The following is a 19,584-nucleotide window of genomic DNA, read 5'->3' on the forward strand; positions in this document are numbered from 1 at the left end:
ATATTGATCTCGGGGGCGGGACATCGGCCGGGCCTATTTGCATTTTCTATTTGTCATTATATGCATGCGGTACATGCGCAATTTCCGTGGCCGCTCCCGCTTCACGTGCTTCAGCATCCAGTCTAGACCCGGAAGTTGCTGATCAGTGTAACGTAATTAAGGTTAGGCGCTGTAACGCTTGGGTTGTGTTTAAGGGAGGAGAGGAGGCGGCAGATTCGTCAGGACGGTCAAAAACTCACAACCACACTGGTACTGGGAATTCCACAGTGTTGTCCTTTAATAAATACGCTCTTCACCAACCTTACAAAGCCCGGTTGAATGGCTGCTATATTATCAGACATGAAAATTGAGCAGCGTCCAAACAACCCGTAACATTACTAAAAAGTTAGGGAGCTAACATGTCCGTCTAGCACGTTTCTCCCACGCTCTCTACAGAGAAGCCGTGGCGCATACTTCTGACATCATTAGCAATACTAGAGTATCTTAAAGAGACACTACACAATTACGGCTGTTACAGCGCCTGACTACGGCCAAATATGGTAATAGGCAATCAGAAAGGTTTGGCTGAGGAGACCGTGTGTGTGAATGCGGCCCAGCCTCACCCAGACTCTACCTCCAGCGGCCCCCAGGTAAATTGAGTTTGAGACCCCTGCTCTATACATAATGGACTATGTATTTTCTTTTTTTACCAAAAGTGATTGTTTTGCAATAAAATGATGTTTTTATATATATATATATATATATATATATATATATATATATATATATATATATATATATATATATAACTTCTGATATATATATATCAGAACTTTTATTTATTAAAATTACTTCTACAAATTTTTGATGTATTTTATTATTATACAAGCTACAGTAGCTCATAACTGTAAAATGCTCTTTCACTACTAGACATTTGATTGCAGGACAACCAGCTGGCTGTTGAAATGCTACCATCTGCTGGTTGTTTTGAATCTTTTTTTGACTCAGGTTAAATCCAATAAAAGGTCACAAACAACCAATCAGAGCTAGGAGGAGGGGCTTAGCACTGTGGGGTCAGAACAAAGGGCAAGATATCCCAAATTATATTTGTTTGAGATATTTCCACTTACATTTTAACAAGTATAAAGGATATCAGATTTACCAACGACTTGTGGTAAATGTGAATATATTTCAGATAAACCAATTATAATTAGTCATAAAGTAAATTTGGGATATCTTGCTTTTTAATCTAACCATAGCCATATTTCCAATTACAGACATCTTTGGTGCATCAAAGTTCAAGCCAGAGTCTGGACAGACATGTTAAAATATTATTTAATTATGGTCCAAAGAACCAACTTACATGGAATGTTATGAACAAATGCAGAGCGAGTGCAGAAGGAGAGAGGAGGGGAGGGAAGCAGTGATGATAGAGAGGCGGCTGGGAGGTTGAATGCTGGAGCAACGATGGACTGGGACTGATCAGGTAACAGGTTACAGGTGTGAGGTAGGAGGGAGGAGGGAGGCATTAAAGGGGCAGTGTTATGTATAATCAACTCTTTTTAATGTTATTCTTTCACCAAAAACATACCTGGTGTTGCTTTAATTCTTTCATGCTGGTTTGAGAAATCTTTTCATCTCCATGGTAACCATTCAGTTGTGCAAAACACCCACGTGGACTGAGCGTCGCCTCCTCGGAGCTGCAGTTTCCAAGCTTTCACCTCACAGAAACCCTTCCCCCAAAAATCCCCCTCACTCAGCTCCTTCAGACTAGTCAGCAGCAATTAGCAAACACTGTCCATTTGCTGAGCTCATCATATGAGCAACGTCTCAGGGAAACGCTGATAAAAGCATTGTTAAAGGTTTAAGAAAGTGACGTGATGATTTCCTGAAGTTTCAGGAAGAGCAAGAGTTTCTTAAAGAGACAGAGGCCCAATTTTAATGCACTAAATGACAAAGTCAACATTTTTTTTAAGTCATACTTGATTTAATGTTGCATTTTTATAACTGAAGGTAACAGCTACTTGATTGTGCTGTAATACTGCACAATACTGTATAATAATGCCTCTTTAATAACTGTAGGCTTGTATACATAATTGTATGTCTGTAAATAATAGCAAACAAGTAAAAAGTTCTCAATATCTTGGCACATATGCACGATAGGAAAATTACCTGAAAAACTATAATGGAACATAATTTATTGGCTTTGATTGATTAAATTCAGTCCTGCTGATATATTATTTTGATTCCTTTTAATTTTCACAAACTTTGCTCCGTCCTTCCAACTCTCATTTAAAATCTAAAAGGCTCAGATGTTTTAAACCATTTCTCTTTTCTGTAACTTGGTTCTGAGCCGCCGCACCTGCAGTCAGACTCCCAGTTGGCAGAATGAAATTTTCACACGGTAGCCGACCGAATGCTGCAATGATTGAGGTCAGTTATTCTGTACTATTGTTCATATTTGTGTTAAATTCCTTTCAGATGAGTTAGTTTAAATAACCCCAACACACATTAAAAGACAAACAGAAATATACCACACTCCCAAGAACCTAAATGACAAAATGACAAAACTCTGCACAAGAATCTGAAAAAAAACAAAAAACTGCTTTATTTAGTTAATCTGAAGAGTAAACATACTGGTTACATTTGAGTTGTGAATTTGATGAAATCATCTCCTCAGACGTGTCCACTTCGCTTCTACCCGTCATTGTTTCAAAAAAACCCCTAAAGAGTCCGTCCCACCGCTGTGGCCCCCGCAGCGCAGCGGAGAGCCACTTCCCACTTCCTCACCGCCGTCATCCAGTCTGCAGTCCGCAGCAGCGGCGCCGTCAGTCACATCCATCCGAGCTGCAGCACCTGAAGCAGCTGTTCTCCTTCCATCATGTCCGAGTTCTCTACTGCCAGGCCAAAAGGCGAGAGTCCACACCACAGAGGTTCAGGCAGAACCCGGATGCTCTGGTTCCGTGATGCGTTGAAGACAGAGGGGTTTATGAGGTACAAGATGCTTTTGCAAACTGTTTAAGGTGAAAGAAATCGGTAGACTAGACTGCACTCTGTTCATTGGTGAGCTCAAGTAACAGACTTCAAGTTAAGTGCAGAGTATGCATGTGTTACAACCCAGCCAGGGAAGGAAGGGTTCAAAAACATACGAATGCCCAGGACAGAGAAACCCGCATGCTACAATAACTAATAATAGTAAATCAAAGTGTGTATGGAAAACAAAACAAAACAAAACAAAACAAAAAAAAGCACGTACAGAAATTACCATTAGTGCATGAGTATTACATTTGAATATCAAGAACATAAAACATCTAGAAAATTGGACTGAGTTATTTCCCTTGATGGCGCCAGGAGGCTGTGAAATGTATCAGGAATGCTTTCTCAGCGCTACACTGGGCTCACATGTGGGGTCAGGGTTCACCAAACAGGCAGTTAAGAAATTTTCTTTCCCAGTGAAGTTTAAAACAAAACGGGGGAAAACAAAGGCATTTCTCCCACTGGCAGGTGAACTAAAATAATGTCTAAGTATTGATATCCTCTGAGCTTTTTAGCGTTTTGTCGCCTTACAACCAGAACCTGCGATGTATTTTACTGGGACTTTATGGCCTTTCATTGCTTTTGCGGTTACTTTATGTTTCACATCTAAAAACCGAAAAGGTTCTGCCTGTTGGAAGGAGAGTGTGTCTAAAAATCTAATTTGAAGTGGCACTAGAGATGTTCAACTGGACGAAGGTCTGGACTTTGACTATTCATGTCTTTCAACATCCTCAAACATTAGTCCTTGGGGGGAGGGGCAGTGTGCAACAACTTTTTTACGGTGTTTTCACACCTGATAGTCCAGTAGACCGAGTTTGATTGGGAACCAAAGTTCCTGCTTTTGGAGCGACCTCTGGTCCGCTTGGTGTTCACATGTGCATTCAAACCACACCAGAGTTTACTTTAACCGAACACAGGCCCAAGATTTTATGTGGACCAGAGTTTATTTTTTGGTCCTCATCACTTTGACTACACATTACCAAATGAACCGGACTTTCTAGACAACTGAACTAGAGTACAGTGTATCTTTTCTCATCATTAGTTTTGGTATTACGGGTATTTCTGATGAAGACCTCAGATTTACAGGGTCACAACGTTTTGGATGTAAGTGTGAAGACAGACTCTTGAAGCAACTTTAAGCAACTGACTAGCTTTAACCCTCTGGCGGTCTTAGTGTGACGCCGAGGAGGAACGTAGCAAAAGCGACGGTCAGACAGTGGTGAAGCATAGGGAGGTGGGGTGTTGTGCCGTCAGACCGTCAATTCCAGAAACCACACAAAGAAAACCTCGTAAAGCACACGTGTGGTCCAAATGATCCCATCTCTTAAGACCGCCGGAGGAGGTAAAAAAATCTGCCCACACATGGCTGGGTCAGAAAATTCAACAGAACAGCACACCACGCTTTTCAATTTTTGATTTGTACCTTTTTCCATTCACCTCACAGCAATACCCTACTTTGAGTTTGGCCTTTAGTATAAAATCCCATAGAAAGAACAAAGGGTTTGTGGTTGTAACATGACCGAATGCGGAAAAGCTCGAGGTGCTGTATGAGGCACTGCATTCCTTCAGTCTTCACTCATTTTAATTGACGCATTTGGTGTCGGACTGTTGAAATGATGCTACTGCCTGCTGGTGGTCACAAGCTACCAAAAAACACCCATCCTCCACCCTCAGGATCAGGCAGCATGAGGGAAATAAAACCAGGGGCTGTGGAAGGGAAAACGTTTAGGCACATGACTCAGAAATCAGCCCAATCCGTTTGATTTACAAGAACCTTAAATCAAAGAATAATACCAGTGTTGTTTAGAGTTATAGCTTATGTACCATTGCCTGTTGTGTTAATAATAAATATGACTTTTACACTGAAATATTAGTAAAGGCAAGAAGAGCCTAAATGATTGGCACAAACAAGAAAAAACACCGGTATTGTCCTTTAAACAAGAAGGCGTTGGCCGTTTCAGATAAATAAAGTGCTAGCTGAGTGGAGTCTGTACATAATTCACGCCGTTTGGACTCAACTCTTTAAAACCCAGAAGGCCTTTGAGCCTCACGGTTAGCTTCACCGGTGGTCATGTGACGCAGCAGAGGGGGGGGTTTTATACAGAAGGAATGAAGGAGTGGTCAGGATTGACCGGACTCATCAGAAGGAGCAGACCAAAGGTAAATAACCTGCTGGAGCCGTTTTACATTAGTGGCCTCATGAGTCCAACTCCACCGGTTTGAAAAATTCAACTCGAGCTAAATCTCAACTACACCCCATCCCTTTGCCTTTGAACATCTGTGTGCTTTTTTAATTTTTATTAGTTATTCCCTCTTCCTCCACCCGGCCACTATAACAGGTCAGGCAGGTGGCTGTAGACGGAGTCCAGCAGCGTCTGGCTGGCCTCCTGGCTCTTCACTCCGGCGATCTCAAACAGCCGGTCCAGCTTGTCCTCAGCGGTGGGGATCTCCTCGAGGACGTGCAGCTCCTCGGGGTTCAGGATGTGCAGCATGTCGTCGAAGATCGGCTGAAGGTCGCACGGGTCCAGGCGAACCTGCCGGAGAACCGTGTCTTTCTTCTCTGCAGAGGGACACGAGAAAAAGATTAGATTGAATGCTGCAGGTTTTGCATTTATACTTCACCTGAGAACCACCCAAACTTTTCTTTCTCTATTAGGTACTGAAACATTTCTATTTCCAGTGGCATGTACATTCAATAATGACTATTAGCTGGAATAACATTAAGGACAACCTTAAAAAGTCTTAAATCTTCATTGCTTTATGTGAGTCACTGCTAACATTGTCTTGCTAGCTAACAAGCTGAGTGCTAATTTATTGCCAGTTGGCTGGACGAAGTTGAAGTACCTTTCTTTGGAGGTATAAGTCCTACATTACATTCATAATGTTCTTTATAAGAACTAAAGTTGAGTTGTTGAATCTTACAAAAATCCTGTTAAAACTTTGTGTGTGTTTTTTGTTAGCAAATTAAGAAGATGAAACATCAACAAGGTTTAAACGTAGGTTTTGCTGCCCTCCAGTGGAGAAACCGTGTATGTTTTTTTTGTTTTTTTTTACTTAAAATTCTTCATTGATGTAGAATGACAACAATTACAAAATTAATCATGTAATCATGGCTATAAATGTGCAACTAAATAAAGCTAGGCAGCTGCAGACTATTCTTTGTCATTCTCTTGCTCTCCATTTTCTATAGAGCTACAGTTGCAGTATGTAACTTTTGTAAATGTTGATGGAAAAAATAGATTATTTTCCATCCCTGGTCTGTACCAGACAGAGCACTTCAATGATTTTCGCAGGTTATTTGTCTCATGTTATATTGTTGAGATACTGTGACAGTTTTAACAAATATGTAAAAAACAAACATTTTCTTTCTTCTTTTTTGTTTTCAATGAAACTTACACACTGCAAACTTTAACTGTGAGGAAACGTTTTGGGTTCTCCCAATAGTTTGCTGGAATTTTGACCAATTCCTTCAAGCAGAAAGACATAGAAATCAAATGTCATAAATAAACAACAACCGGTTCAATTTGAACTTTAATCAAAATGTTGAGATGGTTTTGTTCAGTTTTGCTTAAAAGTAGAAGTGTAATTTTGGACAACATCAATGTAATTATCTTTCACACCAGTGTCAGTAAAGCAACTTTCTGTTCTTGAACTTTAGCTCTTATAATAATTGGTATTATTTAATCTAATAAAAAACTTCCACATTTTCTCATCGATTGTGGAAACAAATTTAAAATAGTGCTGACAACATTCACAATCCGATTAGGTTCCTCATGAATATACAGATTGTAATAGCAAGAACAGACCACATGGGGGCACTCAAACATCTACTTATAACTGGGAGTCATGCTTTCCCACATTTCTTTCAACAGCCGTAACATTACAATAACAATGAGCCAACATGAATGAGAGTCTGAATCATTTGTTAAGGACTTAAAGAATCTGAAACAGCTGAACCCCAAAGGCTCCACTGTAATGAAGAATCTGTGCTGCCTACCATGACACCAGTCCACCTCTGTAACTTTACATTGTGTCTAAAATTTGAATTGTACAGTGTATTACATTACCTGAGTAGGTGACACACATGTTCAGAGGAGAGGGTTACCTACTCACCGATGCTTGCGGCGTTTACAACAAAGTTACCCGGTGACACAGTTTCTGTGTCAGACTGACTCACAGGAGTGACTCCACAGAGAACACAGAAGATCTGTTCTACTATCTGGATACAAGCAGTAGGTAACAACTAAAACACATGAGTCACATTCAGACTCATAGAGTGACACTTTCTTCCTCCTTATTCTTCGTCTACTTCCATCGATTACATAAGAGTTACAAATCCTCCTGGAGATGTTAAGGAGTCTTTGAACATCGACAGATTTTTACTTATTTACAGAGCTGAGGTTTTTTTTTAATCGTTTTCAAATGAATACCAATTATTATGTCAATAAGAAAGTTCGCGCAGACATTTTCAAACTATTTGAGCAAGTAGAGTAAGCAAACACTTCATCTTGTTGGGATCTCCGCCTTTGGTTGGAGGCATACGCGACACACACAACAAGTGGAGAAACGGTTCAAAGTTCACCGTGTTCTGGCCGAACTTCACCTCTCACCTTTGGTTATGAAGGAGCCGTTCCTGCTGAGGGCGGAGTCTTTGCTGGACGTGGAGTCGCAGCGAAGGAGCGGTTCTGACTCGTCGGCGAAGAAACCTTTGGTTCGGTCCATCGGCGACTGGATGGGCCCGACGCCGCCGGCTCGGTACACGCTGCTGCTGCTGCTGCTGCTGCCGCTGCTGCTGGGCGACTCCAGCAGCTTGTGGATGGGGCTGAGACTTTGGCTTACATTCACTGTGGTCGTCAGCTGGTTGATGTCCAACTGCATGGAGAGGGGCGACAGGAGGATTTTAACTACCAACCAAACCTCATTGGCTTTAAATAATAGTACTAATGATAATATAAAGAGACATTCATTTCACGTCATGTTTTAAATAGGGTTGAAACCATTCATTTCAAATGTAAAGAAATGATTCCAAAGAGCCTTTGGCTCCTTGTAACTTTGCATCATCAATCTACCGTACCCCTTTTTTCTCTCCTTTTTTATTCTACCTACAATTTCAAGGTGAAGAGAGTTGGAGTAAACTCCATCAGCCATTAGGAGGCAGGGAGTCTGACTCAGTTCATTTTTTGCACAGATTTAAACCCCTTCTCATGCTTATGTTCTATCTAGTTCATTCCTAATATACCCCATCTCCTCATTTATGTACAGTAACAGATATCTTATGTTTTGCTACCAAGTAGATTATAAATTAAGTTAATTTATTCATTTCAGTATACACATTTTAGGTAGCTAGCATGTTCCAAAACTAGCCCAAACTCTGACCACCAGGTGGCAGTAGATGGCTGTGTACAATATGAAGCAACAGGCGTTAGTGGTATAGATACTCGAAGCTGCATGATGCTTAGGGATAGTAGTTTAAAACGGGACGTATATCAGTTTTGCGTGTGTATTTCTGTGAATAAACATAACTTTTCTTTTTTTAAAAAATATGGTAAAGTCTTCACATGATTCAATTTAAGGTATTTTTGCACATTTCCTATTTCCATGTGTTTAGGTTCTGATTCTTGCTTGAGACAGTTGATGATGGAGATATGACTTCGGATTAAAAGAAGACCACTTAAAACAACTTCCTGCTGGCAGATGTTATCAGTCAGGTAATAAAGGTTTGTGTTTTGAGATTGCCTAAGAAACCACATGTTAAATATGTAACAACATTAATATCCCCCCGACTAAATTTGAGCAATTTTATCGTTCTTTATGCTACATGGTTCTTTATCTGTAATTCCTCCTTGTTCTTCTATTCTTCCTACTCTCGCGCTTTTGTCTCTTTGTTTGGTTTTTCCTGTCTTCCCATCCTCCCTGTTCTCCCTCTCTTTCCCCTATCTCTCTTCCCCCCACTTCCCTCACTCTCTCGTGTCTCCGTCTTTGGTGTGGTAATGAACCTGTGGTTTGAACCAGTAGCAACTGGTTTGGGGATGAGCTCATGACAGAGCTTCTTGTTTTTCACTGCGAAGCCCCACTTGGGCTGAAAGGATATACCAGCAGAGGTCATTTCATCCCCAAGATAATGGATAGGACCCAGGACAAAACAGGGTTTTTTTTTCAGTTGTTGAATCCAATCTGTTAGAAATGTTTGCTCACAACATGAAACAGAAAAATAATGGCAGCTTTCCTCCTTTGTTCCCTAACATCTGGTTTGCTGTATTCCAACAGAACACACATGCTTTGTTTAGCTAGCTAAGGCATATTTACATCTATGTGCAGAGTCCGGACAGCGATACCCTGAATGAATACAATTGGAAGTAATGTTTTTTCTGACAGCAGCTGTAGGAAAACAAAGGGACCCACAGGGAACCATAAACAGCTTCTCCAGGGGACAGGAAATCATGCTAGCATTTGCTAAGCTAATACCTCTGTGACACAGATCTGTCTCTCTTGTAGCTGCTGCTTAGCAAATATTTTTGGTTTCTGTTTCACAGTTTGGTCTACTGCTTATTTGTTTCAGTTGTGCTAAATGACACCATGGTTGTTTTGAGTGAAGTAGGTCAGTCCAATTGATTCACATGTTATAGACTAACTGGCTCTGGTGAGGAATAAGGTTTTCAAACAAGTGTATAAAAAACCCAACAGTGTCATGTTCATGTTCATAGACATGAACATGACACTGTTGAAATGTGTGTTATAGATTTCTCAGGGTACTCCAGCTTCTGCCTACAGACCAAAAGCACCATGTTCCTTTAACTAATCATTCTGTATGATTCTCATGTGCTAGTGAGCATCCATAGTGGTTTGTAATGTGTAATCCTGTGTTGTCCTGTGATGAGCTGACAGCCTGTCCAGGGTTTACCCCACCTCTTGCCTTTTAGCCACAAGCACGTTTTTAAGGGTTAAAAAGGACAGATTGGCTCTAAAATGAAGCACCCATCAGAAAAAACATCTAAAAATCGGTGAATTCCAAAGTTCTTTAATATTTCGATTCAATTCAATGACACTATATTTATCATGAAGAAAATGTAAGTGTTGTCGTAACTTGTACCAAGTATCTTCAATCATCGTCGTTATAGATGGTGATGCTTTGGCCAGGAACTCTTGCTCCTAACCCGAAGAGGCCTCTGACTGAAGACTGTTGCTGTATGACGGCCACATGCTAACAGCTCAATTTTCAGGTGGCAGGGACGGAAGACGTGGCCAGTTCCTGAGTCCAAGAAACTCACCATTTTTACAAAATCATTGGTCCATGTTGTATTGCAATCTCTACATCTTCTTCGTTACAACCATGTGTCAACATCTGACAAAATCATGCCTGGATGATTCACTCAAAACCAATAGATGGAAATATGCCTGCTTCGCTTAAAATTTGCATTGCAACTGGATGGAGACAACGTACAAACTTAACAGAACCAACTAAATAGACAAAACGACCTATTTCCAGAAACACAATTCAGTGTTTTTGAAATAAATGAAGAGCCAGAATTCACATATAGGTTTGAAGGAGGTTGTTGAGCCAGAAGGAAGAGGAAAAACGGACTGCATTAGATCTGCCCACCTCTGCAATTATCTGGTCTAACCATAGAAAAGATGAGTTCGACCTCTAAAGGAAAACCAGTCAGAGTACACGGCGTTCCCACAAAGGAACCCACAAGTTCTCGAGCTGACGAAGTCATAAAGCTGCTTCAAGCACTGATGACTTTGTGCAGAGCTGTTATCAAAGAAGAAAGGGCTTACTTTGAAGGTTGGAACATATAAATCATACTTTGGTGTTTAACCACATTTTGCTCTCAGTATGCATTTTGGTGCTTCGTTTTCCAACAAAATGCTTTTCATGACTGAGTTAATCTGCTTTAATCAGCTAGACGAAGTAGCAGATTGCAGTTTACGCATAACGTCAGACCACAGTGCCAAACAACAGAAGCTTTGTCCCCAGTGAAGCATGACGGGCCACCCAGGAAGAATCTTTCGCAAATATCTATGTATTCCATCTGAGAGCCTCTTGTAAGCCAATGGGAGTCCTGCTTCCTTGCAATTCACACGTAGTACATATTGAACTGCAGAGGACGACGAAGCAGAGAAGGGGTCACGGAGAGGAACAAAGGAACGGCGGCTCCAGAAAGCTCCGAGGCCTGTGTCTTCCTGTGCGTGTGAGCGAGAAAACCACCAGATTGGGCTGCTGACCGTTGCTTTCAGCGCAACGCGAGGGCCTGCTGGGGACAAGACACACACAACTCCCCAGCACACAGCTTGTTTAGACATACACACTCTGAGGGACTGCACCAGCCAGGCTCACTTGGCAGAAGTGGCAGACTGCAGCAGAATGAAGTAGCGGGGAGAGATTCCCTTTATCAGATCAAAAGATTAACTTGTCACTCCAAAAAAATATTTTGCTTGCCAAGATGCAGACTCAAGTGGAACTGGGCTCCCTCTGTGTTCTTCCCTCTGTATGTTCAGCTTCTCAACTTTTAGTTTGAATTCACTACAGCCTTCTTTAGTCCATTTTAATCATTTTAATCAAACTCTAGTTTGTTTCCTTAGAAGGTCCGGTTCATTTGGGGAGGTGTGAATGCGTAATTGAACTCTGACGCAGACCAAAAACAAAACCCTGGTTCACCTACAAGCCTCGGTCTTGGTTTGGTTGACGGCCATATGTGAACACCAAGCGAACTAGAGACCTCCCCAAAGCAGACGGCATCGCAGGGCATTCTGGGTAAAACAACCCCGTGTGTCTAGCACCAGTGGGAGAAATGGCTAGTGGTCTTTTGTCTTCTAGACAAGAGAGAAATCAACTGCTAAAATCTGACGACACTCCATTTATGTTTGCATTTTGAGAAGAAGAAAGTGGCTCTCAGTATGTTCTTCTTTAGAGGTTTTAGTCCAGTTTCTTTCAGTGGTTCTTGATGCAGCGCCACCACAGGTGAGGAGGTGAACAGTTTTTCAAAGGGTTTGGGTCATGTCACACAGTGAAGGCTGAAAGTGAACTACAACAGCTGAAAATGGGACAAATGTTGCCATTTTGGTCCCCAATGGAACCATGTCTACCAGACTATGGTAATGTGAAAATACTACTAATCTACAATATTCTGACTAAGACATTAGTCCTAATTATTCCTAATCAGTGCATGTCATGATTAATGCAATGATCTGTTAAAATTCACACGTTTTTTTAATCTTTCTATAAGATCTCAGTGAATCTTAAGCTAGTCTTGGCTTAGTTGTGTTTCTGGTATGGAACAGAAACCTGATCTGTGTTTGAATGTTTTGGTGGGTTTATTTTGCTTGCTCTTTAATAACAGATCATATCTCATGTCTCATGTACTCATTCCAACCTTTGCATATTTGCTGTACTGTTGATCTTGTTCTTTGACAGATTGCCCTCTTCAACATTTTTCCTGTAGAGTTGGTTTAACTATCTTTAATCTGAAATTTTAACTGTGATTTTATGAAGAATTTCCCCCTTCAGCTTGGGTTTGGATGCTCACTTACACACCCCAGCGGGACAAACACAATCACAGACATGTGATGGCGACGGCCCCCCAATTACATTTAAAAAAGCTCAAGAGGGACTTCTTTGAAATTGTTGTCTTTTTCTTCAGAAAAAAAAGCATGTGCTCTTTTGCTCTGGGGCTTGTTGGAGAAGGGACTGCAAGGCTGATAATGGGAACTAAGCCATAAACACTAAGCCACAAGCTATGTCACAAATTGCCCTTGATTGTGTCTTTTCATAGTTAAAAGGCAAAATAGGATTGTAGTGTTTTTGCTCATTAGTGGTGGACTGTGAAAGATTGCTCTAGGGAGCAATGGGAGGTATTTTAGAGTTTCCACATGGTACTGAACACACGTGATTTTTCTTTTAACCCTATTGAAGATGGTGCCATGGTTTTGGAAGTGTCTGATTGCAGAACCATGGCTCAGAGACAATGAAACTGCAAATCAACCTCTTGAGGTAACTCATTACACTCTGACATTTTAATCCCAGATGGTCTGTCGATCCTTCATCGTGTCAGATTGTAAAAATCGCAGAAAGGTAAGGCACCTGGTCATGATGCAGCAGAACACTGTCAATCTCACGCTGATTGCCAGAATACACGAACATTACACAGGACTACGTCAACTTCGCATACTTCTAACGCATGCCAGGACTCGATGTTCCACCACATCCCATTTGTAGAATGACAGTAACTTGCGTAATATACTGAATTGGACCCAATAATCTAACCTACGAACTCCAGCAAAAATGTTTATTTTCTTTCTGATTTTGAGTATCAGGGCAAATTTTAAATCGAGCTCCTGTATAAAGGACACTGTGATGAAAGAAGAGGTCGTTCCGTTATGTTTTGCAGCTCTGTGTGAACTTTGCTGTGGTCTTCAACATGATGCTTTAATTCACTGCGCTCTCACAGGAGCTTTTCTTTAATCAGTCATTCACCGTAGAAGTCGAAAGGCGCAACGCAATCTCTTTCAGACACATAATCCACAAAGGCTTTGCCTCACTTTACTAGTAAACTCTGATCTCATAAAACGGGGGACTTGTATGTGAAAACCCATTTTTTTCTTTCATCACTTAAACTATGTGCAAGAGCCACAAAAAACAAATGCTTCCTTACAAGGAGACGAGCATTTAAACCCATGACTGGGATATTTTGTTGGTGATGTAGCATAATAATGGACTGTATGCTAACTAATGAATGCTAACCACAAACATACTACAGGTTAAAACACCAAAGTCTCACCTCAAGATAACATTTCATCTAACTGTGTAACTATTTTTGTGACATCAGTCCATCAATGTTTCTGTTGATAGATGAGGTTAAAAGAAAAGAGAAGAAGCCTTTAGGCTTTCCATCAAAGCATAGATTCTTGCTCATAACTATTTTAGCATCACTGCAGTGCTGCAAACACACAGCCTGGACGTTCTGTTGAGGTGCTGCTCCGCTCTCTCAGAGTGCCTCTAGGCTTTCTGTGAGCAGAAACAGAAATGAGGGAAGAGAGGCGATTACATTCGTCTTCTGTCTGGCTTCAGCGCTCACGGTGAAGCGGGGACAAAAACAGAAACGTCAACCAGGAGGCTGATGCTCCATTCTTCTTCTTTTTTTTCTGCAGCAGGAAAAACCACTGACACTATGACAAAGCAAAACCCGGCCTCAGATATCTCCATCGCGTAAGAAGACGCATTGACACGCTTCCCAAAAATGCAGCACAACTGATTCATTGGGAATTAAGGACTAACGTGCAGTTCATCAAACGGTCATGACCTCAGGAACAGCCCATAAATTACGACTGTTTCATTTTTCTTGGAATAGCATAAGCAGGAGAAACATTTTTTTTTTTAAAGTTACAATGAGGAAAGGCCAAAGAAACAAATCTAAATGACTTTAGCATCCGTCATGGACTGGTATGCCACAGTTACGGTCAGCTAAACAAAATCGTCTGATCCTTACAGGTGCAAAACGTACTAATACTTCAATATAGATGGAATCTGATTTGTTGAATTATTTATATTCTATGATCCTGCTTGGCTTGTGCTACCGTCATTTCCTTAAAAGGAACACAAATATTATTCATTTCTTTTGAAAGGGTCGGGGGTAGATGAAGGGCCAGAGTTAACCAAAGAACCTTAGAGGTAAAACTGTCCTTCTCCAGAAGTCTGCTTGGTTCTGTTGTACAGATTCACTTCATAGAAAATATGGAATCATTAATCACCTGATAACTCGGTAAGATTGTGTTAGATGATCAAGAGCAGGAAGTCAAGAAAAAGGTGACTGAAATGAGCTAGTACTAGGTATGGGCGATATGAACTTAAAGTGACAATAAGAACCATTAATTATCCGAATTGTGATTTTTGCCACTTAAATGCATACAATAATTGCATTTAATCATATTTTCAGATTTATTGCTATTCATTGATAGGTCTTTATTGACAAAACAGCGGAGAAAATACGGGCAGTTTTACTGGTCCTTAAACATCAGTTGCAATGTATTATGTCAACAATAAATCAAAATCAAATCATGATAAGAAATTTATCACAATAAATGATAAACGGTACGATAAATGGCCATATTTCTAAGGCTTAGAGCATCTACAGAGATCCATGTGCACTGAAAAACATTAGCTAAAGGTTTTCAATAGGGATGATTGATATATTGGCAATAACATCGGTATCGGCCGATATTAGTCTTTTTTTTTAACATATGGGTGTCGGTCTGATGAATAAAACTATTTATTTCCATCTTGTTACTGTTTCTTTCTGGACGGGGAGTGGATGAGGTTGGTCATGTGTTGTCTGTTTGGGTCTGTGTGAGAATGATAGTGATGCAGCAAAGAATTGTGGGAAGTTTAACTGAATCAGTTAGTAGGGTTGCTGTTTTTTCTAAGTGTCGAAAGCAGGGTGAAATGCATGTAAAATATACAATATCAGTAAATATCGGCTACCAGCCATAACAGCCATCTTGGTCATGGATATATATAAATAGGAACTTATTATCTTCCTGCTTGATGTGAAATCTGATGGTGAACAAAGTAGAGAAGTTTGTTTAGATCTTCTCTACTTATAGCCAGGCTTGGTTACGTTCATAGTGAGAAAAGTAAAACCAGAATTAAACGGACAGTTTCCCAATGTTGGTTGAAGACCATACAACCTCACCGCCATTTTGCCAGGCAGTTCCGTTCTACGCAGTTTTAATAACCTGCACCTTCTGCAGCATCACTCTTTATCTTGAGGTGATCTGATAATAATAAAGCAGAGATGAAAAAACACATGAATTTGGCTGGTGTGCTTATTGTGCAGCCCTGACCTTGGAGAGTGTGGTCAAGAGCACTGATTCAATAAAAACTGTTGAAACAAGAGCAGAAGGACAGGACAGGAAAGGAGAGACGCTAAGTAAATGGTGATGAATGATCCAAAATGTCCATAAGGGATTGCAGTGCAAGGTCAAAACTCCTCGAGTTTTACTAAAGCATGCATGCAACAAGTCGCGACCTACCGGCACATGTGCACACAGAATCCTGAACCAAATTCGTATTATCTCTCTTTTTTTCCCCCCTAAACTTTGGAGAACGCTGCAACACACGCTGCAATTAGCGCTGAAACATCAAATCATCTTCTGAAAGTGAAGTGGTACTTTAATGTGGGGAATGCAGCTGAGCCTCCGGGACCGGCTTCAGAGGGAAAAATCGGAGAAATCTTGCCTCCCAGATTAGATTTCAGTAAAACAGACATGCAGAGAACAGTGTGTACCAGAACATGTGCGCCTGATGTTGATAGAGCCCTTAATGGAAAAAACCTGATGCGAGCAAAGGTCACACATATTGGTTTGTTTTGGGGTTTTTTCTTCTGACATCCAGAACAAACTGGTTTGGAGCGTTTTGAGCTGGGTGGAACGTGGACAGAAACGTACCTGCGGGTTGTCCTCCATGACGCAGCGGATCTTCTCCACCACGTCGATGCGGCGCAGCCGGTGCAGGGCGTTGATCAGCTTGGCCAGGTTGGCCCCGCTGTCTCGGATGGTCCAGTGCTGCAGCGCGGCGTACGCTCGCTCGTGATCAGAGGAGTAGCCGTTTGAGAAGGCGGCCACCTCACGTTCGGTGGCATTGGCCAGGGACTGATAGATGTCCACCCACTGGTTGCCCACCTGGGCCGCCACCAGCTTCAGGATGTCCACCCCTGTGCAGAAACACATACAGATGAACACGTGTTGAAAGAATGACCCATTAATTTATGTAAAAGTTCCTACAATCACAATTTACTGGATCTTAAATGTGCAAGAAATACATGGCTGCTTTCTGTAAATGACCTACAAAGATAGAACAGGACAAAAAGTGGATTTGTGACAGGAGTTTCAGAACCAGCAGCCCATTGAAAACATCTAAACTGGCACTCTACCATTTTGGAGGAAAGTGAACTGGTACAGAATTGTGTAATGTCTTCAATGAGACTGAGGCCGCTTTGTGGAGCCTGGAACAACCAACCAAGTGACATCACTCAATCTCAGCTTGGGCTGGGAGACAATTCACAAGTTTAGACAAGTTTACAAGACCACCACGCCGGGGTCAAAGTGAGTTATGTAACTCCATGCAAGTCAGACTTATACGTTATCTGAAGGTCGGTCTGACAACTTTTCATAAAATGTGATAAAAATCACATACGGAGTACCGCAAGGTACCATCCTGGGGTCCCTTTTATTTGATATATACAAGTTCACTCTATTATAGCATATCATAAGATAAGTTATCATATCCATGCAGATTATACACAGCTATGCATCTCAACGTCACCAGGTGACGATTAACCCTTTGAAGCACTGAACAGATGCTTAGAACAAATAAATGTGTGGATGTGCCATAACTTTCTCCAGTTAAATAGAAACAGAACTGAAGTTACTGTCTTTGGAGCAAAAGGGAGCAATCAAGGTCAATGCACAACTTCAGTTATTACAGCTGGAAACTAGTGATCAGAATGAAATCTGGGCATAGTGATGAACTCGGACCTCAACCTCCAGACTCACATAAAGACAGTCACAAAGTCGGCCTTCTGTCACCTGAAGAACATTTTGTAGGATTAAAGGACTAATGTCTCATCAAGAGCTAAAGAGATTCACCAATGTGTTCATCTTTAGTCACATTGCAGTGCAGCAGTGTCTTCACAGATCTGCATAAAAAAGGTAAACTACAAATTAAGTTGATTAAGAACGCTGCTGCTTGTGTTCTCACTAAAACTAGGAAAACAGCACATCTCCCCAGTTCTAAAGTCCTTCCACCGGCTCCCTGGAGCTCAGAGAATAGACTTTAAAATACTTCTGCGGGTACATAAATCATCGAATCAGAATCCGAACTAAACATGGAGAACAACCATTTAAGCTTTTATGCTCCTCTAATCTGGAGCAAACTTCCAGAAAACGACATAAATGCTGAAAACACAGAGTTCCTTTAAATCAAGCGTTGCCTTTGATTAGTAATAACGCAGACATCATTAATTTTAGTCTGTATTCCAACTTTTCATTACTTTTCTTTATTATGCCTCTACCATGCTATCATGTGAAGAACACTTTGAATTGCCTGGTTGCTGAAACGTGTTATACAAATAAACTTGTCTTGGCACTTTAGTTCCAATAAATCTCACAATCTGCAAGTTTGAAACGCTGACTCAACAAAGATTCAATTCACTTTGACATTTTGAGTAACTCATTTATCGCCAACTCTAACTCAGCTTTTTGTTTTCACGCATCAGCTATTTATTTTCAATTGCAACAAGGACAAGGGCATCCTAGTAGATTGTTGGTAAAACTGAGATGTTTCTTCTACAGGTCGTCCACACTCCAATGCAAAATGCTACATTTTGCACCGCAGAAGACGCGGCTTCAACAGAAAGCTGTCAAACCACTTTTTCTTGCTTTCACAAGAAAAGAAAAAAAACGGATCAATATTTTTGATACACTGTTGTTTCAGTCACGAAGAGAAAGACTGAGAGAACTGTTCAGTTGGACTTCTTAACATTTTGAGACATAGTTACCGGGATGAAAGCCTGGCATTCTCAGAACCAAGTCAAGGTTTATCAATTCGAAGCACTTTTCAAAAGACTGTGTTCTTTCTTCCTTGAGATCTCAACACGCGGCGTTACGGGAACCGAGACCCGTCGACGGCAGAAACGTGAGCTCACTGTGCTCCGTCTACAGCGAGCACATTAGGTCAAAGGTCATTTGTGGATGGACGAAAACAAACTGTTCGGGTGCTACGTGTGATTTATGAGTTTGTAGAGCAGCAAGCAAGCGACTGTCTTTATCTAATGTAAGGAATGTCTCATTTTGAAATGCGTGATTTTGACAGAAAGGACAGTGTTATATTTGCTCCGTTGTTGTTATTCAACCAACCAGAAATGCAGAAAGTGGCAGAAACTAGACACGTACAAGCATTTTCCCACCGTTCGCAGAGGTTATCATTCCACTGCGGCGATATATAAGGTTCAGCTCCCAGCAGAGTCCATTAGCTGTGTGTCCTCCTTGTCTCCTTCTTCCACTTTGCTATCTAGAAACTGTCAGATAAAAGCCGACCGAGTCCAAAACTCCTAAACCCATCCTGACAGAAAACCTCCTCTGGTTGGAACTACCTCAAAAACTGTCATCCAGGTGCTGGAAACACAAATTCTGGCTTATCTGAAGCTCCCTTTGTTTTATTTAATTTTGATATATGGGTGGTTTGTTATTAGTCAAGTTTACAGGGATTCTGTTAACCTTATTAAACAAAGTCATATTTTCAGGTTAAGAAAATACGTTTAAAGCTGCAGGATAATATCTGTCCGGAGAATGAAATTGTCTGAACTGAAATTGATATGCTGCTGGACAAAACGCAGTCACACACACACACCCACCCCCACGCACACACACACACACCCCACGTACTTGCACACCCTGAAAACAAACACTGTGTTTCTGGCAACCACCAAACCCAGAGCTGGCCAGTGGCTTGCCAGACAGCCCGTCTCCACGGAGGGGCGTGCTTCCTGGTGCAGCGTTCGGATGTGGCTGCTC

At 41.2% G+C, this 19,584-nt stretch overlaps 1 protein-coding gene across 1 annotated transcript in view; it reads right to left on the minus strand.

Annotated features, from left to right (window-relative positions):
- Positions 1–2,564: 2,564 nt before the first annotated feature.
- tnfrsf21 (tumor necrosis factor receptor superfamily, member 21) overlaps positions 2,565–19,584 on the minus strand; it is a 46,445-nt gene continuing 29,425 nt past the window's right edge. Inside the window, exons 4-6 of the mRNA XM_032585480.1 lie at positions 16,459–16,724; positions 7,626–7,887; positions 2,565–5,575 (exon numbers count right to left, since the gene is read on the minus strand). Of these exons, the coding sequence (XP_032441371.1) occupies positions 5,346–5,575; positions 7,626–7,887; positions 16,459–16,724 (758 nt within the window). The 3' untranslated portion in view covers positions 2,565–5,345. The remainder of the gene's footprint in view (positions 5,576–7,625; positions 7,888–16,458; positions 16,725–19,584) is intronic.

Source organism: Xiphophorus hellerii, chromosome 15, assembly GCF_003331165.1.
Source record: "Xiphophorus hellerii strain 12219 chromosome 15, Xiphophorus_hellerii-4.1, whole genome shotgun sequence".
Classification (NCBI taxonomy): Eukaryota; Metazoa; Chordata; class Actinopteri; order Cyprinodontiformes; family Poeciliidae; genus Xiphophorus; species Xiphophorus hellerii.